At 46.8% G+C, this 24,168-nt stretch overlaps 1 protein-coding gene and 1 pseudogene across 1 annotated transcript; both read right to left on the reverse strand.

Annotated features, from left to right (window-relative positions):
* Window positions 1-1,248: 1,248 nt before the first annotated feature.
* LOC116827983 (mas-related G-protein coupled receptor member H-like) lies at window positions 1,249-10,322 on the reverse strand. Its single transcript, XM_032785918.2, has 2 exons — window positions 10,084-10,322; window positions 1,249-2,387 (listed from the first exon to the last, which is right to left on the reverse strand). Exon 2 carries the CDS (start codon window positions 2,379-2,381, stop codon window positions 1,377-1,379), a length of 1,005 nt encoding a protein of 334 aa, XP_032641809.1. The 5' UTR covers window positions 2,382-2,387; window positions 10,084-10,322; the 3' UTR covers window positions 1,249-1,376.
* LOC142046704 (uncharacterized) lies at window positions 4,451-22,894 on the reverse strand (annotated as a pseudogene).
* Between the last annotated feature and the right edge of the window lie 1,274 nt (window positions 22,895-24,168).

Consider the following 24,168-nt stretch of genomic DNA (forward strand, 5'->3'; position numbering starts at 1 on the left):
GATTCCACAACCTCCCTAGGCAATTTATTCCAGTGTTTAACTACCCTGACAGTTAGGAACTTTTTCCTAATGTCCAACCTAAATCTCCCTTGCTGCAGTTTAAGCCTATTGCTTCTTGTTCTATCATTAGAGGCTAAGGTAAACAAGTTTTCTCCCTCCTCCTGATGACACCCTTTTAGATACCTGAAAACTGCTATCATGTCCCCTCTCAGTCTTCTCTTTTCCAAACTAAATAAACCCAATTCTTTCAGCCTTCCTTCATAGGTCATGTTCTCAAGACCTTTAATCATTCTTGTTGCTCTTCTCTGGACCCTCTCCAATTTCTCCACATCTTTCTTGAAATGCGGTGCCCAGAACTGGACACAATACTCCAGTTGAGGCCTAACCAGCGCAGAGTAGAGCGGAAGAATGACTTCTCGTGTCTTGTTTACAACACACCTGTTAATGCATCCCAGAATCACGTTTGCTTTTTTTGCAACAGTATCACACTGTTGACTCATATTTAGCTTGTGGTCCACTATGACCCCTAGATCTCTTTCTGCCATACTCCTTCCTAGACAGTCTCTTCCCATTCTGTATGTGTGAAACTGATTGTTCCTTCCTAAGTGGAGCACTTTGCATTTGTCTTTATTGAACTTCATCCGGTTTACCTCAGACCATTTCTCCAATTTGTCCAGATCATTTTGAATTTTGACCCTGTCCTCCAAAGCAGTTGCAATCCCTCCCAGTTTGGTATCGTCTGCAAACTTAATAAGCGTACTTTCTATGCCAACATCTAAGTCGTTGATGAAGATATTGAACAGAGCCGGTCCCAAAACAGACCCCTGCGGAACCCCACTTGTTATACCTTTCCAGCAGGATTGGGAGCCATTAATAACTACTCTCTGAGTACGGTTATCCAGCCAGTTATGCACCCACCTTATAGTAGCCCCATCTAAATTGTATTTGCCTAGTTTATCGATAAGGATATCATGCGAGACCGTATCAAATGCCTTACTAAAGTCTAGGTATACCACATCCACCGCTTCTCCCTTATCCACAAGACTCGTTATCCTATCAAAGAAAGCTATCAGATTGGTTTCACATGATTTGTTCTTTACAAATCCATGCTGGCTATTCCCTATCACCTTACCACCTTCCAAGTGTTTGCAGATGATTTCTTTAATTACTTGCTCCATTATCTTCCCTGGCACAGAAGTTAAACTAACTGGTCTGTAGTTTCCTGGGTTGTTTTTATTTCATAACCAAGTGCCACACAGATATGGTATTTGGAAAATGAGAGAAAAATTAAACAAGTAGGAAGCTGCTAATTTTCATGCCGATTAATAAAGCTCCACATCCACAATAAGGTCTCTGAGGCTGGGTGCTGTAGGGATTTAATTGGCCAACTCCATTGTGTCTGTGCTGGTGGCCTTTCTGTCTTCTCTAGAATCTGCTTGCTCTTCAAAAACCCTCTGGAGTGCGACCTTAACAGAGCCCCTGAAGCGCCACTTCCTGTAGCTTCCAACTAAAAAGTAAATAACTGGGTTAATGCTGCTGTTTACAGAGACCAGCGCATTACATATCTCAATGGAGAGATGAAAATAATTAAAATACAGGCCAAGGCGCTGGATACTGAAGGGAACAGTAAAGACAAGGAAGAAGAGGACGGTGAGCAAGATAACAATGTAGAGCCTTCCAGGCTGATGTTGTTGGGAGCTATGTCGGACCTTGATGCACAGGATCAGGTTGGACAGAACCATGACGGGAGCGAAAATCAGGAAATTCAGAACATACATGGCGATGTTTGACATCCGACAGCGTTCAGTTTGATCAAAAACACAAAAATAAGACATTAGTCCCGTTACCAGGCAGGAGAGAGCCCACAGCAGGGCACACACAAGGGCAGACAGGTGCTTGGGGCGGTGGCATCGGCACCAGATGGGGTAGAAGACAGACAGACACCTCTCAACGCTGATGGCTGTCAGGAAGTACAGGCTGGCATTGTAGGCGAACAGAAACAGCAGCTGTAAAACCCTCAGAAAGTGCCCAAATTCAGAGGCACAGAAGACAGATTCCACAATAGACAGTATGAGGTAAACAAGCAGGAAGAGGAGGAAGCTTAAGTCTGCTACAGCCAGGTTGAGGATGTAGATGGTGAAGGGATTCCTCTTAATGAAGAAGCTGAGGAGCCAGAGGATGACCCCGTTTCCCACCAGCCCGAAGAGACAGATGAGCACAGTGACACCATCAAGGATCACATCAATGAAATTGTGTATTAGGCAATTATTCTCATGATCTCTATAGCCTGGGCTGGTTTCTGTCAGAAGCAGGGACGTTGTGCTCAGCTCAGTCATCATTAAATCTCTGCTGAGGGATGCCGGTGTCTCCTTGTCTTTCATGCGTACCTGTTGGCAGATAGCAGAAGGGGAATGGAAATCAGTGACTCTGACATTCCCAGCACAGAGTTTCACTGATCATTTCAGCCCCTCCCCAACCGCCTGGCCTGGAACAACCAGATCCCAAGGAATATGAGTGAGAAATACCCAGGGAGAAAATGGCCATGGGGGAAGGTGGAGACAGAGAGAGGCACAGACAAGGAGCAATGGGTGGGGACTAGCCTCAATAGAAGAAGAGTGACAGAGACAGACACACAGAGAAGGGGAGATACAGAGAGGGAGATATGGAGAGGGAGAGAGTAAGAGAAATTGGTAGGCGCCATCAGTCCTGTGTGGACAGGACTGGCAGAGGAAAGGGTTGTGGATAGTGGGATAGAGATCAGACGAGAGATTCCTCGGTATAAAGTATGCCCCATTGGATGAATGCAAAAACCCAAAGAATCTATCCAGCACACCCTTCCCATACCCCTCTCAGCACCTGAACTGTGTTTACAAAAGCTAGGTAGCAGTGGGTCTGCTTCAGAATCTTGGTGTCTCAGTCACTGTGATCCTCCACATAGGATCTTGTGAAAATTTTCTGTGCCACAAGCACTAAGAATTTCTCTGACTGTCTCTAGGCAGCATTTGGCATAGAATATATGCCAGGCTCTGTCTGGGAAATATCTTTCCACTTTGGGCATGGGGGAGGAGGGGGGAAAGGGAACACGGGGATCATAAAACTGCTGGTAAGCATTGAGCACTTTATAACAACTGGTAGCATTAGCATTCTGCTTCACAGCTGTGATTGTTTTCACTCTCCTAAACATACAGGAAATGGCTCATCAAAGCTTAAAACTCAAGGGATGGATACCACAAAATGCCCCAGTTATAACTGAAAGGCTCCTTGGGTATTTAGGGTGTAATAGTTACTGTGGTAACTAGTGTGTGAATTGGCCTCTACCCATGAGTCTGGCATGTGGTGTATGTTCTACATATCCCTGAAGATAGATTTCCTGGGAGTATATTTTTAAATTGATGTTGTGGTAAATAGTTTGTCCTTCTTAATACAAATCTATCTGCTAGGCAGACATGGTCTGGAATCGGGAAATTCACAACCATTAATAACTGTGATGTTTTCCAGGGGTACTCATGGTTGTGAGACACCTTGCTACTGTTATGCAAGAAGCACACAGAATCTTTTTAAAGGGGATAAGGCAATATGCTGCGTTTATTGAGAGTACAATTTACGCATTAAAATCAGCATATGTTTCCATTCACACACACCCACCAAAAGGTTCTGCAGCTGGATCTTATAGTTACTGATCCTTCGTGTTGCCTGGTAGGTCCAGTGGCCAGCTGAAACTGCACACGAGGGAGGGGAGCTGGGTCTCTATTGAACGCATTCAAAGCTCTGATGTTGATGCAGAGTGAACCCAAAATCCCACGGCAATACACCCTTCTTTTATAGTCATAAGTTCCGATACAAATCTGTGGACCTTGCTGTGTCACACTGGAGCTGTCAATCATGAGGTATTTAAGGATCCGCAGCTGTTTCTTATCTCGGCCCTCTGGCTCAACTCCTTACCTTGTCCTTGGGGTGTATGCCTGTGCTTTAGGGTCGTCAGTCTGCCAACTGGGTGATTCTGGTAATAAAATTGGTGCCTCTTGACTCCTCCACTCCCCTTTCAACCATCTGGGCTCCATCAGTACTGGTGCCTCCTGTCTCTATTCTGTTAATCTATTAGCACACTTTCTTCACTCACACACAACACAGTAAATGATTTCAAAGGCAAGAATTATAGCCATAAAACTTCTATCCTTCTAATTCAATCAACACAATCGGCAAAGAATAAACAAAATATTTTATCATTAGTATTGATGCATGAAATAAAATAATTGTTACACTTTATGCTTGACATTAAAGATTATGTTTCTTGGCTTGACAAAAAAAAGTGTTTTATCTAGTGCCTTTATGTAGGATTGTGTGTACACACACACATACACTTTTGTTGTGATTTGTGACATAAAATTAAACATTTTGTTTTGACACATGAAAGAAATGACGTTATTTATTTTCTTGATTTAGGAGACCACTAATCACTACCACTGGAACGAGATCCTGAGTCAGTAGTTGGCAGGCTAGATGATGGGGCAGATACTTGCCACTGATCATGAACCTTTTCTCTTCTGTCTTGACACTGTATATAAACACTGGAAGAGTGGTCAAGGTTTACTTCTCCACCACGTGAAGTGTGAAATTTGATCCTTATTAGCATAACCAGGTGATCTTCTTTCAGTCTGTTTCATGATTTCGTTTTGATATTATTCATAAGGTTACTCACAATCAGCACTGGAAGCTTGAAAGGTTGCACATATATCCACCAGCTGTGAAACTACACCGTATTGTTCTGGATTTTGTAGACTGAAAGTCACCACTTCCTGGAAATTTTTCATCATCTTTGCCTCATGTTTCTCTGCAATTATGTATTTGTAATCATTGTACAAGTTCACAATGAACTCCTCCTCCATGGTGTTTTGGGCAGATGACTTCACTCGACTAAGATGCAAAATTTTTCTGTATTTGTCAACTAGCTTGCTAATGTTTTCAGTGCCAAATTCATAATGGATTTGTTGTGGTGAAAGTGAGGCAAAGTCAAAAGCTGCCCATTCATCAGGGGTGGCTCCAGGCACCAGCACGCCAAGCGCGTGCCTGGGCCGGCAAGCCACGGGGGGCGCTCTGCCGGTCGCTGTGAGGGCGGCAGGCAGGCTGCCTTCGGCGGCTTGCCTGCGGAGGATCTGCTGGTCCCGCGGCTTCTGCGGACCTCCCGCAGACTGCCGCCGAATCCGCAGGACCAGGGACCTCCCACAGGCAAGCCGCCGAAGACAGCCTGCCTGCCGTGCTTGGGGCGGCAAAATACTTAGAGCTGCCCCTGCCATTCATATAGTTGCTTTTCTGGAAAACTTTCAGATGATCACACAGTAATGATATGAAACTTAGAATAGATTCACAGCTGAATTGCTCTTCTCTTGTGCTCGATGCAATTAGATTTTTCCACATTGTTGGTCCAAGAGACTGTTTCTCCATGATACTGTCCTCTCATCTTGTGGATCTGGGCCCTAGGGTGACCAGATGTCCTGATTTTATAGGGACAGTCCTGATTTTTCTTACATAGCTTTTTCTTACATAGGCACCAATTACCCCACACCCCCTGTCCTGATTTTTCACATTCGCTGTCTGGTCCCCCAGCAGTGTAGCTAATGGAGTGCGGGGGAAGCAGTTGCTTCCCCTCAGCACATTTTCAAAAAAGTCCCACCTTAGGTGGGGTTACCATGGCGCCAGAGGCAGGGCGCTCTGCTCTGAAGCTTGGCCTGCCCGGCTTCCCCCAGCTTGCTGCATACTCTGCCCCTGCTGATCAGCTGTGTCTCCCAGCAGGAGCAGAGGGGAGAGGAAGAACTGAGCTCCAGCAAACTGGGCTCCTGCAGGCAGGCTTTGCTGGCGTCCCCTAGTGTGCTGCATAAACCCTGCCCCCTCCCTGCCTCACCGATTAGCTGTCTCCCAGCAGGAGGGAGACAGACAGCTGATCAGTGAGGGGAGTTGGAAAGAACTGAGCTCTAGCAAGTTGGGCTCCTGGGGAGGAGGAGAGGCTGTGGCCTTGGGGAAGAAGGGGGTCGGTTGGGGCATGCTCTTATAGGGGGCAGGGGAACCCACCCACCAGTCAACAGTTTATGGGGCCTGTGGGGGCCCAAGAGCCATCAGCTGTTTGGTGGGAGTGGGGGCAGTAAGATAGCTAGCTAGGGGAGTGCGAGTGCTCACTGTTTAGCTGGTTTTTGGCCACCAGCTAATCAGTGAGGGGAACTGCTCCTGGCGCAAGGGGCTGAGCAGCTGAGAGACCCCACCTCCTTCTCCTACCTGCTTCTTGGGGCACTGTGGCAGGTGTGCTTTCTCTGGCTCTGCAGCAGCAGCTCCTAAACTCTCACCCAACTAAAGCCAGCCAGTAGCAGCAGCTGGTAGGGTCTTTCTTGTGGTGAGGGTGGCTTGCGGGGGGACTGGAAACCCCCCAGGTGGCTGTGAGAGCCAGCACCTGGCTGCTGGTGGGATGGCCGTTTGCATAGTGGGGGGCAGGGGGCTCAGCCAGAGGCATCTCCAAAAACATCCCCTGCACCCGAGCAGCTGGACCAGGACAGGTATTGATGGGGGGAGAGGCGCATCTCCTGTTCTCCTGTGGGGTGTGGTGTCCCTGCTTGCCCTCCCTGCCCAGGCAGAGATGCCTGCCTCTCAGAGACAGTGGCCATGTAGTGTGCTTGGTTCCCCCTCCCTGGCATCTGGGTGACTGCCTCTTAGGGGGTGAAGGGTGGAAGGGAAGAGGCAGTGGGGAAGGGATAGGGGTTGGGGGGTAGGAGAGGAAAACTGAGACTATCAGGGGAAATTTCATAGCAGAACAATCTCTGCCTTGGGGGTGTGGATGAAATTGTCTCCCAAGGGAAGGCTGGAACGAGCTATCTCATGTGCTCTGGTAAACACAAGTCCAGGCACCATGTTGGGGGGCAGGGAGAGGTAGCCTGATTTTCCCTCTCCTATCAGGAGAAACCTGAATTGTCTCCTAATGGAAGGGCTTATGATCATGTTGGGAGGAGGGGGAGGCATTGCTGAGTCCCAGGGTTGAGTAAATCTCTGCTGATGGTTGTCATTAATTACTAATTGTCATTCACTTGCTGCACACAATGGCTGGTGATGGTTGTTTAACATCCACCCAGCCATTTGGTCAATGCCTTGTTTCTTCGGCATTGCCTTCTGTAACTTCTCTAATTTCATCCCACTCTCCTGTGAGTACAAATTCTGGTTCTAAGGACCTGGTGCCTTGATCCCATATTGCCTTGCACTGGGCTTGGGAATTAGTGCCCTGACATGCAACTTCTCCTACTGTGCCAATGTAGATCCTGCTGTTAGTCCAGCTATTTGCAGGTGCCCTTGTGTTTAGCTGAACCTTTGGACTTAGCTTAGTGGGGATGGACTCCGAGACTGAGAGCTAAACTGGCACTACTATCCTGCTGTGTGGATCCCAGTGTGCTTGTGCTGATAATGCTACTGCTTTGGTGTGATGATGACATTATGCTAAGATGAACTGTGAAAAGAGTGTCCTGGTGTGATGGTGGTCACTCCGCTGTTCATGTGAATCTTGCATTTTTGGATGCTGGGTTGGTGTAGCCCTGTGGTTCCCAGGAAATTAGAGCCACAAGGTGGGTGAGATAATATCTTTTATTGGAGCAACTTTTGTTGGTGAGAGAGAGAGACACACACACACACACAAGCTTTGGAGCTTTCACGGAGTTCTGTCTTCTTCCTGAAGAAGAGTTCTGTGAAAGCTCCAAAGCTTGTCTCTCTCACCAACAGAAGCTGGTCCAATAAAATATACTACCTCACCCACCTTGATATATATTTACCCCCACTGCCCCATATTACTTCCAGGAGTGAGTTTTCATGATGACATGGGAAGTGCTCTGACTGGTCCTGACTTCTCTGTATCAGCCCCTCTAGCTTGCACTGCAGCCCAGTATCTGGGGGCTGGGTGCCTGCAGCGCCGAGACTCTGTGAGATCAGGGACTCACCAGTTGGGAGGGAAGGGCACCTCCTCCTCGACCTCTCTCTCTTGCTGCCTCCTTTTTCCTGAGTGGTGTCATGATGCACAGAGCCAGCGTGGCTAGGTGCTGCATTGGAGAGTCTCCCAGTGCAGCCCCCCACCCCCCCTTCCCCATGCGAACCCCCAACAGACCCTGCCTACCTCTGTCCGATTGTCTCTCTCATGCAGGGGACAGTGCTCCCCGCCCCGCCTTGCTCCTGTGTGCTGCCTGCTTTCAGGGGCCATGCAAGAATGATGTTTTATAAGTGCGTGAGTTATTTTGCATTTAAAATATAAAAAAAGGGTTACAGTATGAAATATAAAATAAGTAAATAACACGTTTTTATTGTTTTGATTTTATATACAATACTGTAAACCTTTTTTATATTTTAAATGCAAAACACACGTACTTATAAAACAATATCATTCTTGTGTTTTTAAGTACAAAATAAATATGTATAACAAATTTAAAAGTATGTAAACTAGTAATTTGATATGGCGGCACCTGGCGCCTTTTTTTATGCGTTCGCTTCCCCTGATGTTAGAACCTGGCTACGCCACTGTGGTCACCCTGGCCCTTGCTAAGTGCACAACTTCCACTATTGTTAAAGAGCTCTTCTGAAAGCATTTGATCAGTTCTGCTAATTCATATAAGACATCATTTCATGCAGTTAGAGTGATACGGTAATTACTGTCAGAGAGCTTATTCGGGCAGTACTTTGCTATTGGGTCATTGTTTTCTGAGATTTCATGTTCAAGTATCTAAGAAGGGTCTCGTAATTACACATCAAAGCACTTACAGTGAAATGTCTCGATAGCCACCTCACTTCATTTAGAAGTTTAAACAATACAGTCTCATTTTCTGTGACATTTGCCATATCCTCAAATTGTCCTCTTCAGACTGAGGATCTGCAGAAGACTGTATAAATGGTCTTCAAAAGTGTCTCTATTGTCTTCATCATTGGTACTTTGTTCCAGGCATTGACTAACCCCAGATCTTCTCGATGGGTTACCTAGCGAGGTGGTGGAATCTCCTTCCTTAGAGGTTTTTAAGGTCAGGCTTGACAAACCCCTGGCTGGGATGATTTAGTTGGGGATTGGTCCTGCTTTGAGCAGGGGGTTGGACTAGATGACCTCCTGAGGACCCTTGCAACCCTGATATTCTATGGTTCTGTGACAGAGTAGTGCAAGGGGTTGGTAAGCAGCTCAGAAGTTGCTGCATGCCTTCCCTGTCAGAGCCCTAATGCCTATTTCTGAAAGAAGACCCCAGCTGTCTGTAACTGCTCCTATCCCTACTGCTTTCCTCATTTTGAGAGAGGTCCTGATTGCTGTCAGGCTCTGTCACTTTAAGGGAAACAGACTGAGAAGAAGTACGGGAAATCCAATTAACTCTGCTTTGTGAGGAAAAAAAAAGACATGGAGACAGGGCGATCCTTAGGATTTATGGGGCCTCATGCAGTATTATTAAACTGGTGCCCCTAGGCCTGATGGCAGCCTGGGTTCACAGCCCAGGATGGGAGGGGTGAGGCAGAAAAGGATACTGAGCCATCCAGCACACCTCACAGTGGCCAAAAGTCACAGTTTTCCACAGAGACCCCCGTACCCTCTCCCTCACACAGAATGCACAGCACCGGTGCATTCGGCTCTGTAAATATGGCCCCTGCCTAAGGACACTGCAGCGCGCGCGTTGGGTGTGCGGGAGCCGATCCGCTCTTACCTGCGGTCACGGGCGGTGGATGAAGCTGCAGCTTGGGGAGGCTGGCTTCCCAGCCCATCTCTTCTGCCTGTGGCCCTGCCCATACTCCACCCCCGCTCTGCCCCAGGCCTCGCCCCCACTCTGCCCAGGCCCTGCCCCACTGTCTCCCTCCTTTCTTCCCTTCCCCTCCTTGCTCACCCCCTTCCAGCCAAATCCCTGAACCAAAATGAAGCAAATGACAGAAAGAAATTGCAGAAGAGTGGGTTTTTTCAAAAGAAAATGGAGCACGTTTTCCACTGCATGCCAGAAGGTGAAGACTGGACATATAGAAGGTACCTAATTAAAAGCACTAAATTTAGGAATCAAAAATGTTAGTCACAGGTATTTTGATATACAGTAACTCCTTACTTACTGTTGTCCCAGATAACGTTATTTCATTGCTGATCTATTAGGGAACAAGCTTGTTTAAAGTTGTGCAATGGTCCCTCATAACATCGTTTGACAGCTGCCTGCTTTGCCCTCTGCTTGCAGGATTCTCTGGAAGAGCAGCACCTCCTTGTGGGGATTAGAACCAGGCGGGGCCAGCAGCCCCCCTCATCAACTCCCCTAAATTCCCTGTAAGGTACATGGCTTGACAGCTGCCCAGCAGCAGTTCAGCTGTCTCTCCGCCCACTGCCATGCTGCTCCTGCCCTGCCTTCTGACCTGAGCTGTTCCCTGGAGCTTCCTGCTTGCTGAGGGAGGAGGAGAGAGGGGTGCTGATATCAGGATGTCTCCCTGCTCCTGCTCCCCATGCTCTGTACCCCCTCTCCACAAAGCAGAGGAGAAGGACAGAAAGGAGGGAGCTTGCTGGAAGTTGTTGCTTTCTCTCTGAATGGGCTGATCTTCTTAAAAGGGCAATGTACTTGAAATGGTGTCAGCATACTTAAAGGGGCAATCTTTCTCTCTCTCACTCATGCCCGTACCCCCCAGCACTTTGGAAAGTCAGCATCTGTGCAGCTGTGCATGTGCTGTCACAAGGAGGGAGTGGTGCGCTCCAGCTAGATAACACGGGCTTATCATCATGTTTAGTTTTTGCAGGGAAGCGTTTGCAGCTACTGCCCTGCATCTATTGTGTTTCCTCACTCCTGCCTCAGTCCATGATGCCTTGTAGAATGTGATGCTACATTAACAACAGCATCTTAACCCTTGAGGGCTCAGCCGAGTGCTAGTTCATCATTTAGCAGCAAAGCATTCTCTGGGAAATATCCCACCCTCTTACTCCACCACCTCAACCAAGCTTCAAAATCATTCATTGCTGTGTACAATATTTAACTGTTTGTTTAAAACTTATACAGTATATGTATATAATGTCTTTTGTCTGGTGAAAAGAATTTCCCTGGAACCTAATCCGCCCTATTTACATTAATTCTTATGGGGAAATTGGATTTGCTTAACATCGTTTTGCATAAGGTCTCATTTTTCAGGAACATAAACTACAACATTAAATGAGGAGTTACTGTACCCTGAAGTTTGTCAGAGATTTATTTGCAGTAAAGGCAAGTCAGCTGCCCTGTTAAATACAGCATTAATTATTATGGAATACATGATGAAGCTCTTCTGTTTTATGTTTTCTTAATCAGTATTTCTAAGATGATTTTGTATTTTAAATGTACTCTTAAGCCTTCATAAAGTAATCATTCCAGATTACTACGTATTTAGCTCACTGAAATAAAGACGTTATTTTAAATGAATCAGTCACAGAGATTGACTTTGTTCATAACAATGTTCATTACTTTTAGAAAAAGGCAACACTAATTTACTTTGTGTAATCTCCATAACAGACATGTTTATGAAATTTACCAACTTTAAAAAATATGTTTCCAAAGATTTTAGGTATAACAAAGGATTTTCTGTCTTACGCAGTGTGATGGGGCAAGGCCAGATGGCTACAGTAAAGTACTGAGAAACAGGTATGTTAGCCCCAGTACCCTGTACCCTGTTAACCAAATGGCAGTTGCTCCAGGTTAATCAAGGCACCTGGAGCCAATTAAATTCTTTCCTAGAGCATAGAAATAGCTACTTTAATTAAAACACCTGCAGCCAATCAAGCAGGCTAATCAGCACTGGGTTTAAAAGGACTACTCAGTCAGGCAGGGAAACAGAGGAGAAGGATGTGTGTGAGAGCTGGGAGCAAGAAGGCAAGGAGCTGAGAGTGAGAGAGTGTACTGCTGGAGGATTTAGAGGACAAGCGTTATCAACCCAGAGAAGTCCTGATGTAGGGTAAGAAGGTGTTTGAGGAGCACGGAAAGTAGCCAGGGAGTTGTAGCTGTCATGCAGCTGTTACAGGCCACTATAGACAGCTGTGATCCACAGGCCCTGCTGGAACCCGAGGAATACAGTGACGCTGGGTTCCCCCCCAAACCTCCCAACTCCTGATCAGACACAGGAGGAGCTGACCCAGACTGTGGGTTCCACAAGAGGGGAAGATCACTGAGGTGAACAAGTCCACCAGTAAGTGCAGGAGCCACCAAGCTAGAGGAGGAACTTTGTCACAGCAGGTACTGATTTTGCTGGAGAGTTCTCTTAAAACTAGTTCATCAAATAGTCAGAAGTAAAGAAAGGGAAACTTGTTTGTCCAGCTATCTGGAAGGAAAGGAGTGTTGTCCCTTTAAGGACTAGCCTCTCTTCAACGGGGGTGAAGGGAGAAAGGGATGGACAGAAAGACTTTGGAAACAAGTTTTTTGTACTATAGTAATTAAAATTAAGATGTGTATTTTAGATGAGTGGTTTTTTGAAGGATTTATTTAAAAAAGAATAACTATATGTCTGGAGATCCAAGCATTTAAGGCTAAAGATGAATACTCAGATAGGGGATCTAAAAATCTATGAAAGGATTTTTTAGAAATGTGATTTTATAATCTTCAGCAGGAGTCAGTGCCTATGCCCAGGGGTGCCTAAAGATGGCCCTGCATGAGACAGGGAGGAAGAACGCAGGAACCCAAATGCACGACTAGGAATGTCAGGAGCAGAAGCAGCCAGCATTTCTGAGGGTTTATGTGATTGAAGCAGAAAGTTATGCAGTAAGGCGTATTCAGGAAAGTTGATTCAGCAAAGCACTTCTCTGCCTGAGTCCTTGGACCCTGCAGCCCAACTGGGGCTAGGGTAGAGGCATCTTTCCCTGGCCACCGCAGCCCTGCATGCACAAACTCCCTGCCCCACCTCACCCCACACCGCCCGACCTAGCTCTATTCCCCCCACCACCTCACCTTCTTATATGCACATCTTCTCCGTGGTCCAGGCACCTAATTAGTGGAGCCACACCTGCGTGGCTCCACTAATTAGGTGCATGGCCCTTGATGCCTTCTTGTGTGGCCGCTCAGGCAACACACCTTAGAGGGAATGCAGCAAGAAAGTCTTGTTTGGGTTGGCTGTGGACCAGTTCCCCAATTCCACCAGTTTCTGGCAACACAAGCACTGCCTTCCAGGCTTTCCTGACTCTGCACAGCTGGTTGATAGGCAGACACCGTCCTCCGAGTGTCCCTCTGCTCAGCCCCTGTTCCACAGAACACTCCCAGAATTCTTAGATCTGCTATTTACCAAGGAATAGGCTACATCGGCTTGTCAGATTCAACTCAGGATCCCCACTCAGCACTTAGATATAGTGATATAGTGAAAACAAGAGTAAGTTAATTATCAAAGAACAGAGATTCAAGTGATAGCAAATAAGATTTTGTTAACAAAATCATGACCTGCTTTCCAGAGACTAAATTTAGCTTACATGGCATTCCCCAGTCTCCCATAACTTAATCCACATCCACAGGATGATTTAGTTGGGGATTGAATGAATTAGTTGGGGATTGGTCCTGCATTGAGCAGGGGGTTGGACTAGAGGACCTCCTAAGGTCCCTTCCAGCCCTGATATTCTGTGATTCTCTGATTTTCCCAGCATTTTCAACCAAGCAGGTTGAGATCCCACTTTCATAATTTCAAGCCTGCTGGCAGCTTATCTTCACTGACAGAAGGAAGACGGTGTCTCTTTGCCTCTCCAAATGTACCAGAATAGACCTGTGATGTTTACCTGAAAATAGGCTTCCCACCGTACTGTAAATTCCTTTCTGAAGTTTCTTCAGTTCTTCATTAGCATTTAACTCAGCATGCTACTACACTTCTATTGTATGGCTATCCACCTGGGCCTCTTAACAATTCAGATCCCCTTCACTGTCCAATTGCAGGCCACTTCCCCAGTGGCTTATGGAGGGGACCCAGGTCTGCCCACTACTCTGGGTCTCCGCCCAGGGACCCTAAGAATAGCAGCCATGTGCTGCCGTGTCCCTTTAACTAAACTCTTTTCAGTTCCCTGTGTCACTTCCCCATGGCCCCAGCCTTTACCAATACTTCACCCTTAGCTCAGGACCCTTCTATGTTCAGTTCCAGCAGCCAATCAGGAACTCCTCGTCACTCCCCTATCCCTGCCAGCACTGAGCTATCCATGGTGCTGTAGACTTCAGTCTGCTAGGAGCACCAGCTTCACTCCTCGGGCTCTGGGCAGCAACTGACTCTGGTCTGAACTGCAGCGCCTTTGTACTAGCCTGCAACCCCCTGATTGGCTGCATCCCCTGCAGCCTCTGTATGTAGCTTGAAGGACTCCTCTACTACTCTTTTCCTGGCACGGATGTGGCAGGACACTGAAGCCTCCAGCAGGAGGCCTCTGGGCAGAGCCACCCAGAGGATTCAGGGGGCCTGGGGCAAAGGAATTTCAGGGGCCTCTTCCATTAAAAAAAGCTGTAATACTAGAGAATACTATATTCTCATGGGGGCCCCTGCGGGGCCTAGGGTCTGGGGCAAATTTCCCCACTTGTCCCCCCTTCCGGGCGGCCCTGCCTCTGGGCCTATTCCACCCCATCACAGACCTCCACCACTCATACTTGTCCTACACAAACACCCTCACACCATTATAATGTTGGCCTCCACCCTCTTGACATTATTACTTCTCTAAAATAAAGTAAACCCTAGATTAGATTAGATCAGAGATTAGTTGGTAGAGCAGCAGGGTGGCAAGGAGACTAGAGGTGAGTTTAGAGATTAGATAAAGGAATGAGAGATTGGAGTGGAAATTAGATTAGATAGTTATTCAAAAAGAAGGACAGATGGATGGTTTAGACCTAAGGATGGAAAAACAGGAAACTGGATTAGAGATTGGGATGATGGGATGGGTGGGGTAGACACTAGGATGTGTAGACAGAAAATAGCTTGATGAGAGAGAGAGATCATATGGGGATAGTGTGACATAGGGTACAATCCAGACTAGTCGGGGGCTGGGTCTGCCCTGCAACCTTGGGTGCCTTACAATGCTTCAAGGCTAGAAGTGTTGAGTACCCTCAACTCCCAGTGAAGCCAATGGATGCTCAGCACATTTGGAAACAAAAGCAGGAACTCCCTTCTCAGGAACAAAGAGGGGCAAGGCAGAGGCTGAGGCTCTCAGGACTGATCCCAAATGAAGCCTTCTGTATGGACTTTCAGTGATGTCAAATTTGGAATGTTCAAAAATCAGCAGAGGAGGAGAAGGACCTTGGGGTATTGGTTAATAGCAGGATGACTATGAGCCGCCAATGCGATATGGCCATTAAAATGCGGTTTTAGGATGCATCAGGCGAGGTATTTCCAGCAAGGATAAGGAGGTGTTAGTACCATTACATAAGGTGCTGGTCAGACCCCACCTGGAATATTGTGTGCAGTTCTGGTGTCCCATGTTTACGAAGGATGAATTTCAAACTGGCAAGGTTCAGAGACAGGCTACTAGGATGATCCGAGGAATGGAAAACCTGTCTTATGAAAGGAGACCAAGGAGCTTGGCTTGTTTAGCCTGGCCAAAAGAAGACTGCGGGGGATATGCTTGCTCTCTATAAATATATCAGGGGATTAACGTTAGGGAGGGAGAGGAATTATTTAAGCTTAGTACTAATGTAGCACAAGGACAATGGGTACAAACTGGATATTAGGAAGTTTAGTTGAAATAGACGAGGTTTTCTAACCATTAGGGGAGTGAAGTTCTGGAACAGCCTTCCGAGGGAAGTAGTGGGGGCAAAAGACTTATCTGGCTTTAAGACTAAGCTTGATAGTATATGGAGGGATATATGATGGGATAGTTTAATTTGGGCAATTGATCTTGGATTATCAGCAGTAAATCTGCTCAATGGTCTGTGAGGGATGTTGGATGGGATGGGAACTGAGTTACTGCAGAAATTCTTTCCTGGGTGCTGGCTGGTGAGTCTTGCCCACATGCTCAGGGTTTAGCTGATCGCCATATTTGGGTTGGGAAGGATTTTCCTCCAGGGCGGATTGGCAGAGGCCTGGAGGTTTTCGCCTTCCTCTGCAGCGTGGGGCGTGGGTCGCTTGCTGGTGGATCTCTGCAGCTTGAGGTCTTCAAACCACAATTTGAGGACTTCAGTAACTCAGTCATGGGTTAGGGGTTGTTATAAAAGTGGATGGGTAGGGTTCTGTGGCCTGCCTTGTGCAGGAGGTCAGACTAGATGATCATATGGTCCCTTCGCCTATGAGTCTATGAGTCTATGAGTCAGGCTTCAAAAGTGAGTGATTGAAATCATGAGATTTGGGGGAAAAATTGGGGTTTTTAATTTGACTGCTGGTTTGGGAATCCTTATCATAGAATCATAGATTATTAAGGTTGGAAGGGACCTCAGGAGATCATCTAGTCCAACCCCCTGCTCAAAGCAGGACCAATCCTCAAATGGGCCCCCTCAAGGATTGAACTCGCAACCCTGGGTTTAGCAGGCCAATGCTCAAACCACTGAGCTATCCCTCTCCCCATGATTTTGTTTTCCAATTTTCTCCACAACCACAAGAGCAAGAAACAGGTTATCATGAAGGAAGGTTGAGCTTGTCATGATGTCACAGGACTCCAAGATCTGGGGATTTGGCAAGACTGGAGCTACTCTGTGAGACTCAGCAAGGCTAGGGATTCCCTGTTGGCTGCAGAGTTCAGACCCTTTGAAGGATCTTTGGGGAAATTCCTGTCAGTCTATGGCTCCACCCCCTCCATTTGAATTTTGGTGGCAGTGGGATAGAAGCTGCAACAGGAGTTCCCTTCTCCCCACAGAGAGGCAGGCGAGGTAATGGAGGGGTCCCTCTCCTTGAGTGTGTTTGTGGTGCCAGGCTCCTTGCACACTCCTCCCACCAGTCTCCCACCATGGTGTTACCAAGACCCCCAGAAGAGTGGATCTTAGCGTTAACACCTCATTGAGATGTGTTGGGCATTTTCCCCTCATCACAAAATGACTGAACTGTCTCAGGCTCTTTGCCAACCCAGGCAGCCATCCCTGCATCAGTTAATCTCATGACAGGTCCTGCTCCTTACAGACTCATGGCTTGTCTACACAGGAATTCTCTGGAAAGTTAATTCAAATTCACTTTGAAAGTGAATTAATGAAACCACATTCAATTCCTGTATGGACACTTTATTCATAGTTAAAATGCCCTTAATTCAGTTTAGTTTAATTCACTTTGGAATTAAGGCAGGCCTCACTGCCTCTTTTACACTGAGGCCACTTGCATTTTCTTGCACATTTAATCAGGTACCCTAAAATGATGTCTTCAAGCTTACAAATACTGAAGGAATGTCACATAGTACTTGGATGACAGCCTTGTAATATTTTTGTTAGCAGAAGTAAAAACACTCCAACCCAGCCAAGTAGATAGAGATAATAAAGGACCGTCAATACATCCAGCCTATGACTGTCCATATGCTCACATCATCCCCTGTGGAGACCCCGAGCGTGGCAAGACAGGCACTCTACAAGTGGTCGTACTGTTCCCAGCGTGCCAAGATCCCAGCAGCTTAGGTTGTGCTTAGCTCTGACTGTGGGCTAGGGTTCTGTTACTATCATGAATATTCATGAGGATGTCCCCTATCTATTTCTAAACTTCCTTACCCTGCTAATTCTGGGGTTCGCTTTTCTCATAGGTTAGTATATTAATTATTGTAAGCTTATTAGGGTATGTATCACTTGGTTACCATGGCACTTCTGTGGTTGAACATTTGCTGTTCTTATCCTAAATTATCTACGCTAGTGTCAACTGACATTATGCAGTGACCTGTCAGCAGTTTAGTCAGAATTGTTTATCACAATATTATATCTTGTGGTATCTTGTGACTTAGGGTCACTTGGTTATTTATTTATGGTAAGACCTTAGGCTAAGCTTCCTGCATTACAGCTTAAATTTATACCTATATCCTACCTCATACCTAGGTGTTGCCTAGCCAATACCTATACCTATAGCTACAGACCTAAGACAAGAATCCTGGCAAAGCGTTTCTTGTCATTATGAAGAACCATGTCTTTGCCAGCTCCTTTTGCTTTTGTTTTTGGTTTGACTTGATCACTGAATGTTTCCAGTTTCTGGCTTTCGATGGGAGAAAAATATGTCCAGAGTAGCAGAAAGCTGTCATTGGTTCAAGAAGTCCATCAGAGCAATGTCATCTTTCTCTTGAACAGCAAGAAAGTAGTTTGTAATCTCATTGGTGGCAACAACACCTGAATTTAAACACACTAGTCCATCTTGAAGAGCATGCATTTGGCTGTGCACAGAATGTTCATTGTGGCTGGGTCATCATTCTGCAGTCTTGTACTATCAAGACCTTTCTGTTTGCGTACCTCTGAAGTCATGCCTTGGTAAGTCTTGTCATCCGCAACACTGGCTGTTTACAATCAGCCTTTGTCAGATGATGGTGGCACAGACTATCTTGTAGGCTTTGGTGTATATCTGCTTTGGACACGTAGGCTTATTCTTATCTGCTGACTTTGTCAAAAATCTTGTGCAATCTCTGTAACATGTTTTATGGTACCGGGCTTCGACTGCCGCACAGTCTTGCCCTTGTATGTGAATGACAATATTCTGATCCTCTTTCAGCTTGCAGCTCTTTTTAACTTTCCTGCATCTAAGGTTTCTGCCTGTACCCGTTGAGCCTTCTTGTGTTTATGGGCCACTGTTGTGTGTCACTCCTTTTTCTTTCATATGATGCAGGTGGCAGGAAGGACTGGTGCAGGTGGACAAACGGGGAAGTCAAATCTTGACCAAAGTGTCTTCATGGGGCTGGGCAAAGGAGTAGAACAGGTACTGGAAGAGGAAGACTTGTCCATCATCCTGTTTCCTCTATAATATTGGCTTCAAAGCATGGAGATTTCTTGCACTCTCTATGCAAATTTTGTCTATAAAACACATATCCCTTCTGAATTGTAAATGTTAGATGCTGTGAGGAGGCACTTTCCATGGTACGTGGTGGCCAGGCTGTAGGAGAACAGCGACTACCGGCAGTCACTTATCTTTCCCGCACTGACAACATTTCAAGACTCCTTCCCATTAAGTAGGAGCAAGTGGGTCAAATCCACAGGGCTACACCAATGTACAGCTGAGGAGTAGGCCCAAGGATGAAAGCAAGGGCATCCTTTTAAAACAATTCTGTGGGTGCAGGGCAAAGTTTCATCAGGATCTAGAATATGACAGATGGGTCAGAGACTGTTTCCCTAGACATGAGCACGCCCACTTCCTGATCAGAGTGGAGATCATTTCTGATCCTACCAGCATGAGCAATGCTTAGATTCTACCTGCTCCTTATCAGCTGAGGAAATGCACATATAGCCCACGTGGCTGGGCTTCATGTAGAGTGCACCACAGAAATCAGAAAAATCCACTGGCCTTTTCCTGTTCCCACTCATGTGGGATCGATCCTCGTGAGTCTATTTTCCAGGCCTGAGTCTAGTCTGGCTTTCAGTAGGCAAAGCAATAAGAATTTCACTGACAATTTAGCTGCCTAATAGATATCACAGTTAGAGAATAGTCCCTGATTTCCAGCCTAAATTTCTCGCTTTCTTAATTCCATTCTATTTTTTCTAGTTGTTTCACCCTCCAATAAATCCTGTGTGTCCCTGGTATTTACTCCTTTGGAGATACTTGGCCCATCTCTCATTACTTGCCAGCTAGCCGAGCCAGGCACATTTCAACCCTTTTGTTTTCCATTCCCATCTTTGTTTCAAAAACTGATCAAGCAGCTAAGTGACATCAGTGTAGTGACACTTCACATCAGAATGATACCAACTCCCTGTGTCAACTGCTGTGAGATGATGTGATGTTATTGACATGAACTGTGACCATATAGATCATTGTTGCAACCAAAGTCCTATAGCTGCACCAAATCTTGTACAAAGGAGGTCAAGCAAGGTGTCTATGAAAAGGTTGTAATTTGCTATTTATAGTTATGCTGTCTGTATGTGAGCATCATTTTTGTAATTGAAGTTATGAATATTGGCTATGTACTTGTATCTCAAAGTGTTTGATTCTAAGTAGCATCAGTGAAGCATTTGGACAGCTTCTTGAGACAGGACTATTCTCAGTAAGTGCCCAATCAAGAAACACTTAACTGTACCTTGGGAGACTCCAATCCACATACGGGAGCCTTCCTGGGAAGGTTCAAGGTAGCATGTGAGCGATGGCTGCCGCCTGAAAACTGAGTCATGCATGGACATGTGACTTGCCCATGTGACTCCAAACTCCATCTTGCTGCTGTGATTTTCCACAGTAAGAACAAAGGGGTTTCTTTCCACATGCAGAGGATATAAAAGGCCCTGGAAACCCCTCCAGTTTGTCTTCAGTCCTGCTTCTGACCACTGGAGGAACTTTTAACACTTTTAACTTTTAACACCACTGAAGCTTTTAACAAAGGATTGAACGACCCATCCAAGATGGAATATTTGTACTCCAGAGACTTAATTGGTTTAAATCAGCAGTAATCCCATCAAGTCTGAAACAAGCCTGAACGAAAAACTTTGCAATTGTTGTATATATTTGATTCCATTTAACCAATTTTAACTCTCATCTATATTTCTTTCTTTTTATGAATAAATATTTAGAGTTTAGATTCTAAAGGATTGGCAACAGCGCGATTTTGTGGGTAAGATTTGACGTGTATGTTGACCTGGGTCTGGGGCTTGGTCCTTTGGGATCAGGAGAACCTTTTTTCTTTTACTGGGGTATTGGTTTTCATAACCATTCATCCTCATAAGGAATGGTGCTGGTGGTGATACAAGGGAACTGGAGTGTCTGAGGGAATTGCTTGTATGACTTCTAGTTAGCCTGTGGGGTAAAACCGAAGTCCTCTCTGTCTGGCTGGTTTGGTTTGCGAAACCCCAGCCTTGGGCTGTTACTGCCCTGCTCTAAGCAATTTGTCCACTCAGTAGTGTCCTGCCAGTGGCCGCATTGTTACAGATGGACTGACGAAAAGTGGTGTGACGCTTCCCCAGGGACAGAGAAGATGCGTATTAGGGGCATGCAGGATCATGTGAACCCCGCAGATCTGCTGCTTGGCTTGTATTGAGCATGCTTTTGTGGATGGAGCATGCTCAGTAACACTGCTGAAGCTGCCTGCCCTCACTTTGCCTTCCCACTGTCGGCAGGCACCAGTCATCTTTGCCTGGGGAACCCAGGTCAGTCAGGCACTTTACTACCACCTGCCCTTAGTGTGAGGGAGCCATATCTATGCCTGCTGGGGGTTATCTCCCCAACTCCAGAGGCAACACACACACTGCCCTCCATGTCCACGCTGGCCCTATTCTCTCTACAGGGCCGCGATTGGCACACTCCAACTCCTGAACCCTCCCAGCGTCTCCCTGGAGGGTCCAGCCCCTGCTCCACTGGCCCCTTGCAGCACTTACAGAGCTGCTGCTCCCAAAGAAGCGGCACATCCCCGTGTCCCACTTCCACCTCAGCTCACCCCCGCACACAGCATTGAGATACCTTTATAGTGACATCAGTCAAGAGTTTATTAATTCTAATAAGAGGAGAGAGAAGTACTGGAAGGAAACAGTTACAACATACAATAAAAACAACACTCATTCTAGACCCTAGATTGACGGAAGTAGTTACTGCCTATCTTACAGAGTGAAAGCTCACCCCAAATCCTTCCAGTGTTTCACAGCCAAGCCCGGCTGTGATCGTCTGTTCACGAGGCAAGTCACACTGCCAGCTTGCCCCATCAGTGGAAAAGATCCTGGATGTCTCTCAATGCCCCCAGTTACACCCCCCAATCCATTGCCTTTATTCATAAACTGGACACCTCCTGCTGGCTGTTTTTTCCTGTGTGCCTCTTTCTTGTCGATTGCACCATCTCTTGATTAGCGTTCAGCTCAGTCTGTAGACAGGCCTCCATTGTGAAGCAAACATTACACAATACACACCAAGGAGAGAAAAGTGTCCCTTCCTACCTGTCAGGAGCAGGTTTGCCATCTTCTGGTGACCTGCCTTAACTTATAAACCTTGGGAACCTGATTTTCAGCAAAGCTACATATTCCTTAAACATTATTCTGTACAAACAGTCCGCAATGCTCATGATGATCAGTGGAATACTGGCTCTTGGTAGAGACCTCATATGCCACTTAATACCCATACATCTGACCCAGGGAATCCTTGTAAAACTTTATACCATCTGCCAATTGGCAACAAAAAGTCGCTGGTTCATAAGCATGATGGAAGAGCTGGGTTTGATTGGCATGATTATCATGTATAAATATCAAGAAAGGCCATCTGCAGTCAGGCAGGCTTCCCCTGTTTAATAGCGGGCAGGATTTCTCTGCAAATACAAAGGCCTGGAGAATGTTTTGTTTCCACTTGGGAGCTCAGATCATGCAGAGTGAGGGGTGGATTCTGCAGCAGCACAGGGCCCTGAGTGTTTCTCCGTCTGTCCCTTTCCTCCACACAGCCAGTGGGCCGCCGGCAGCATGAGAAAGGGGAATGAAACACTAGTGACCGAGTTCATCCTGCTGGGCCTTTCCTGCTGGCTCATGGTGCAAGCCATGCTCCTGGCTCTGTTCCTTGCTTTCTACCTGGTCACCCACCTGGCAACATGGTGATCATTGTGCTGATCCGCCTTGATTTGCACCTCCACACCCCAAAGTACTTCTTCCTCAGCAGCCTCTCCTTCCTGGACATCTGCTATGCCTGGCAGGCTGCACAGTCTGATGTCTGGGCACAGGGCCATCTCCTACATCGGCTGCAAGTGGCAGATGTACATGGCGCTATCCTGGGGGATTAAAGAGTGCCTCCTGCTGGCTGTCATGGCCTATGACCGCTCCATGGTGGTGTGCCTCCCATTGCACTACATGGAGGTCATGAGCCTCAGGGCCTGCATTGCCTTGGTGGCTTGCTCCTGGATGGTTAGCTTGTTGTTCTCCATCATGCCTATCTTCAGCCTCTTGGTGCCTTTCTGAGGCCCCAGCCAGATAGATCCCTTCTTCTGCGAGATGCTGGTGGTGACGAAGCTGGCATGTGGCGACACCAGCTACAATGGGACTGTTATCTTCAGTGGGACGTCTTCACCCTGCTCATCCCCTTCTCCTTTATTGGCCACCTATGTATGCGTCACTGCTGTCCTGAGGATCTGCTCCCTCCAGGGCCAGTGGAAGGTCTTCTCCACGTGTGCCTCCCATCTGATGGCCATGGCCCTGTTCTATGGGATGGCTATCATCATGTACACGTGGCCCAGGTCCGCCCATTCCCCAGAGCAGGACAAAATGGTTTCTGTCTTCAACACAGTGGTGACCCCCATGCTGAATCCCTGATCTACAGCCTGAGGAACAAGCAGGTCAGGGAACTATGGCTAAGGCCATAATCATGGTGGTGGCGGCTGGGGGTGGTGGTGGAGGAGATTCTGTCCTGGAAGTACATAAGGGTGTTTTCTGTCTATGGCTGGATAGAGGCAAAGCCAGATCCCACTTCCAAGAGTAGCTGGTATAAATGGGACTTATGACACTTGCATCAGAATTGTCTGTTGTTACTTAACAGTCTGGAAAAGTAGTGTGAAAGCAGGCAGGTAGGATGGGCCAGAGGTTAGGGTGGTGGCCTAGGGCTTTGGGGACCTGGATACAATTTCCTGCTCCACCACAGTCTCTCAGTGTGCTCTTTAGTGAGTCACTTAGCTTCATTGTACCTGAATTCCCCAGATGTGAAAAAGTACTTCCCTGCCTCATGTGAGGTGTTGGGAGATGCTTAGATACTATGGTGATGAGGACCAGATACGCTACCTATGGTAGATATCTAGAGATACATAGTAGAACTCCTACCAGGATGCAGCAGGTGAAGCGAGTATTGTAAAGTCTCATGCCCTTTTGGAAAAGGTATAGTGAAAAGAGATGGGAGAAATGAATGTTTGGCCATGGGGGGGCTCTCAGCCAATGACAGCCCTACCTTTCTGGAGGACACTTCACTGTGGATGCTGACCACTCTCCACTCTCTGGGCCACATCAAATGAATGGGGCAAATACCACGATGCCAAGAGGGAGTTTGGTGCTCCAGGATTATGATATGGAAGTGATCCATGGGAAAGGGAAAGCCAAGGCTGATTGCTGATAAACGCCTGATGCTCTGTCTGGGAAATAAGTCAATGGATTTGTAGCAGGGCAGTAACCCCGCTCCTGTGAAAGGGTTACAAGCCCTTGGAGAGGGCTGGGG

This window comes from Chelonoidis abingdonii, chromosome 4 (assembly GCF_003597395.2).
Source record: "Chelonoidis abingdonii isolate Lonesome George chromosome 4, CheloAbing_2.0, whole genome shotgun sequence".
In the NCBI taxonomy this organism is placed as follows: domain Eukaryota; kingdom Metazoa; phylum Chordata; order Testudines; family Testudinidae; genus Chelonoidis; species Chelonoidis abingdonii.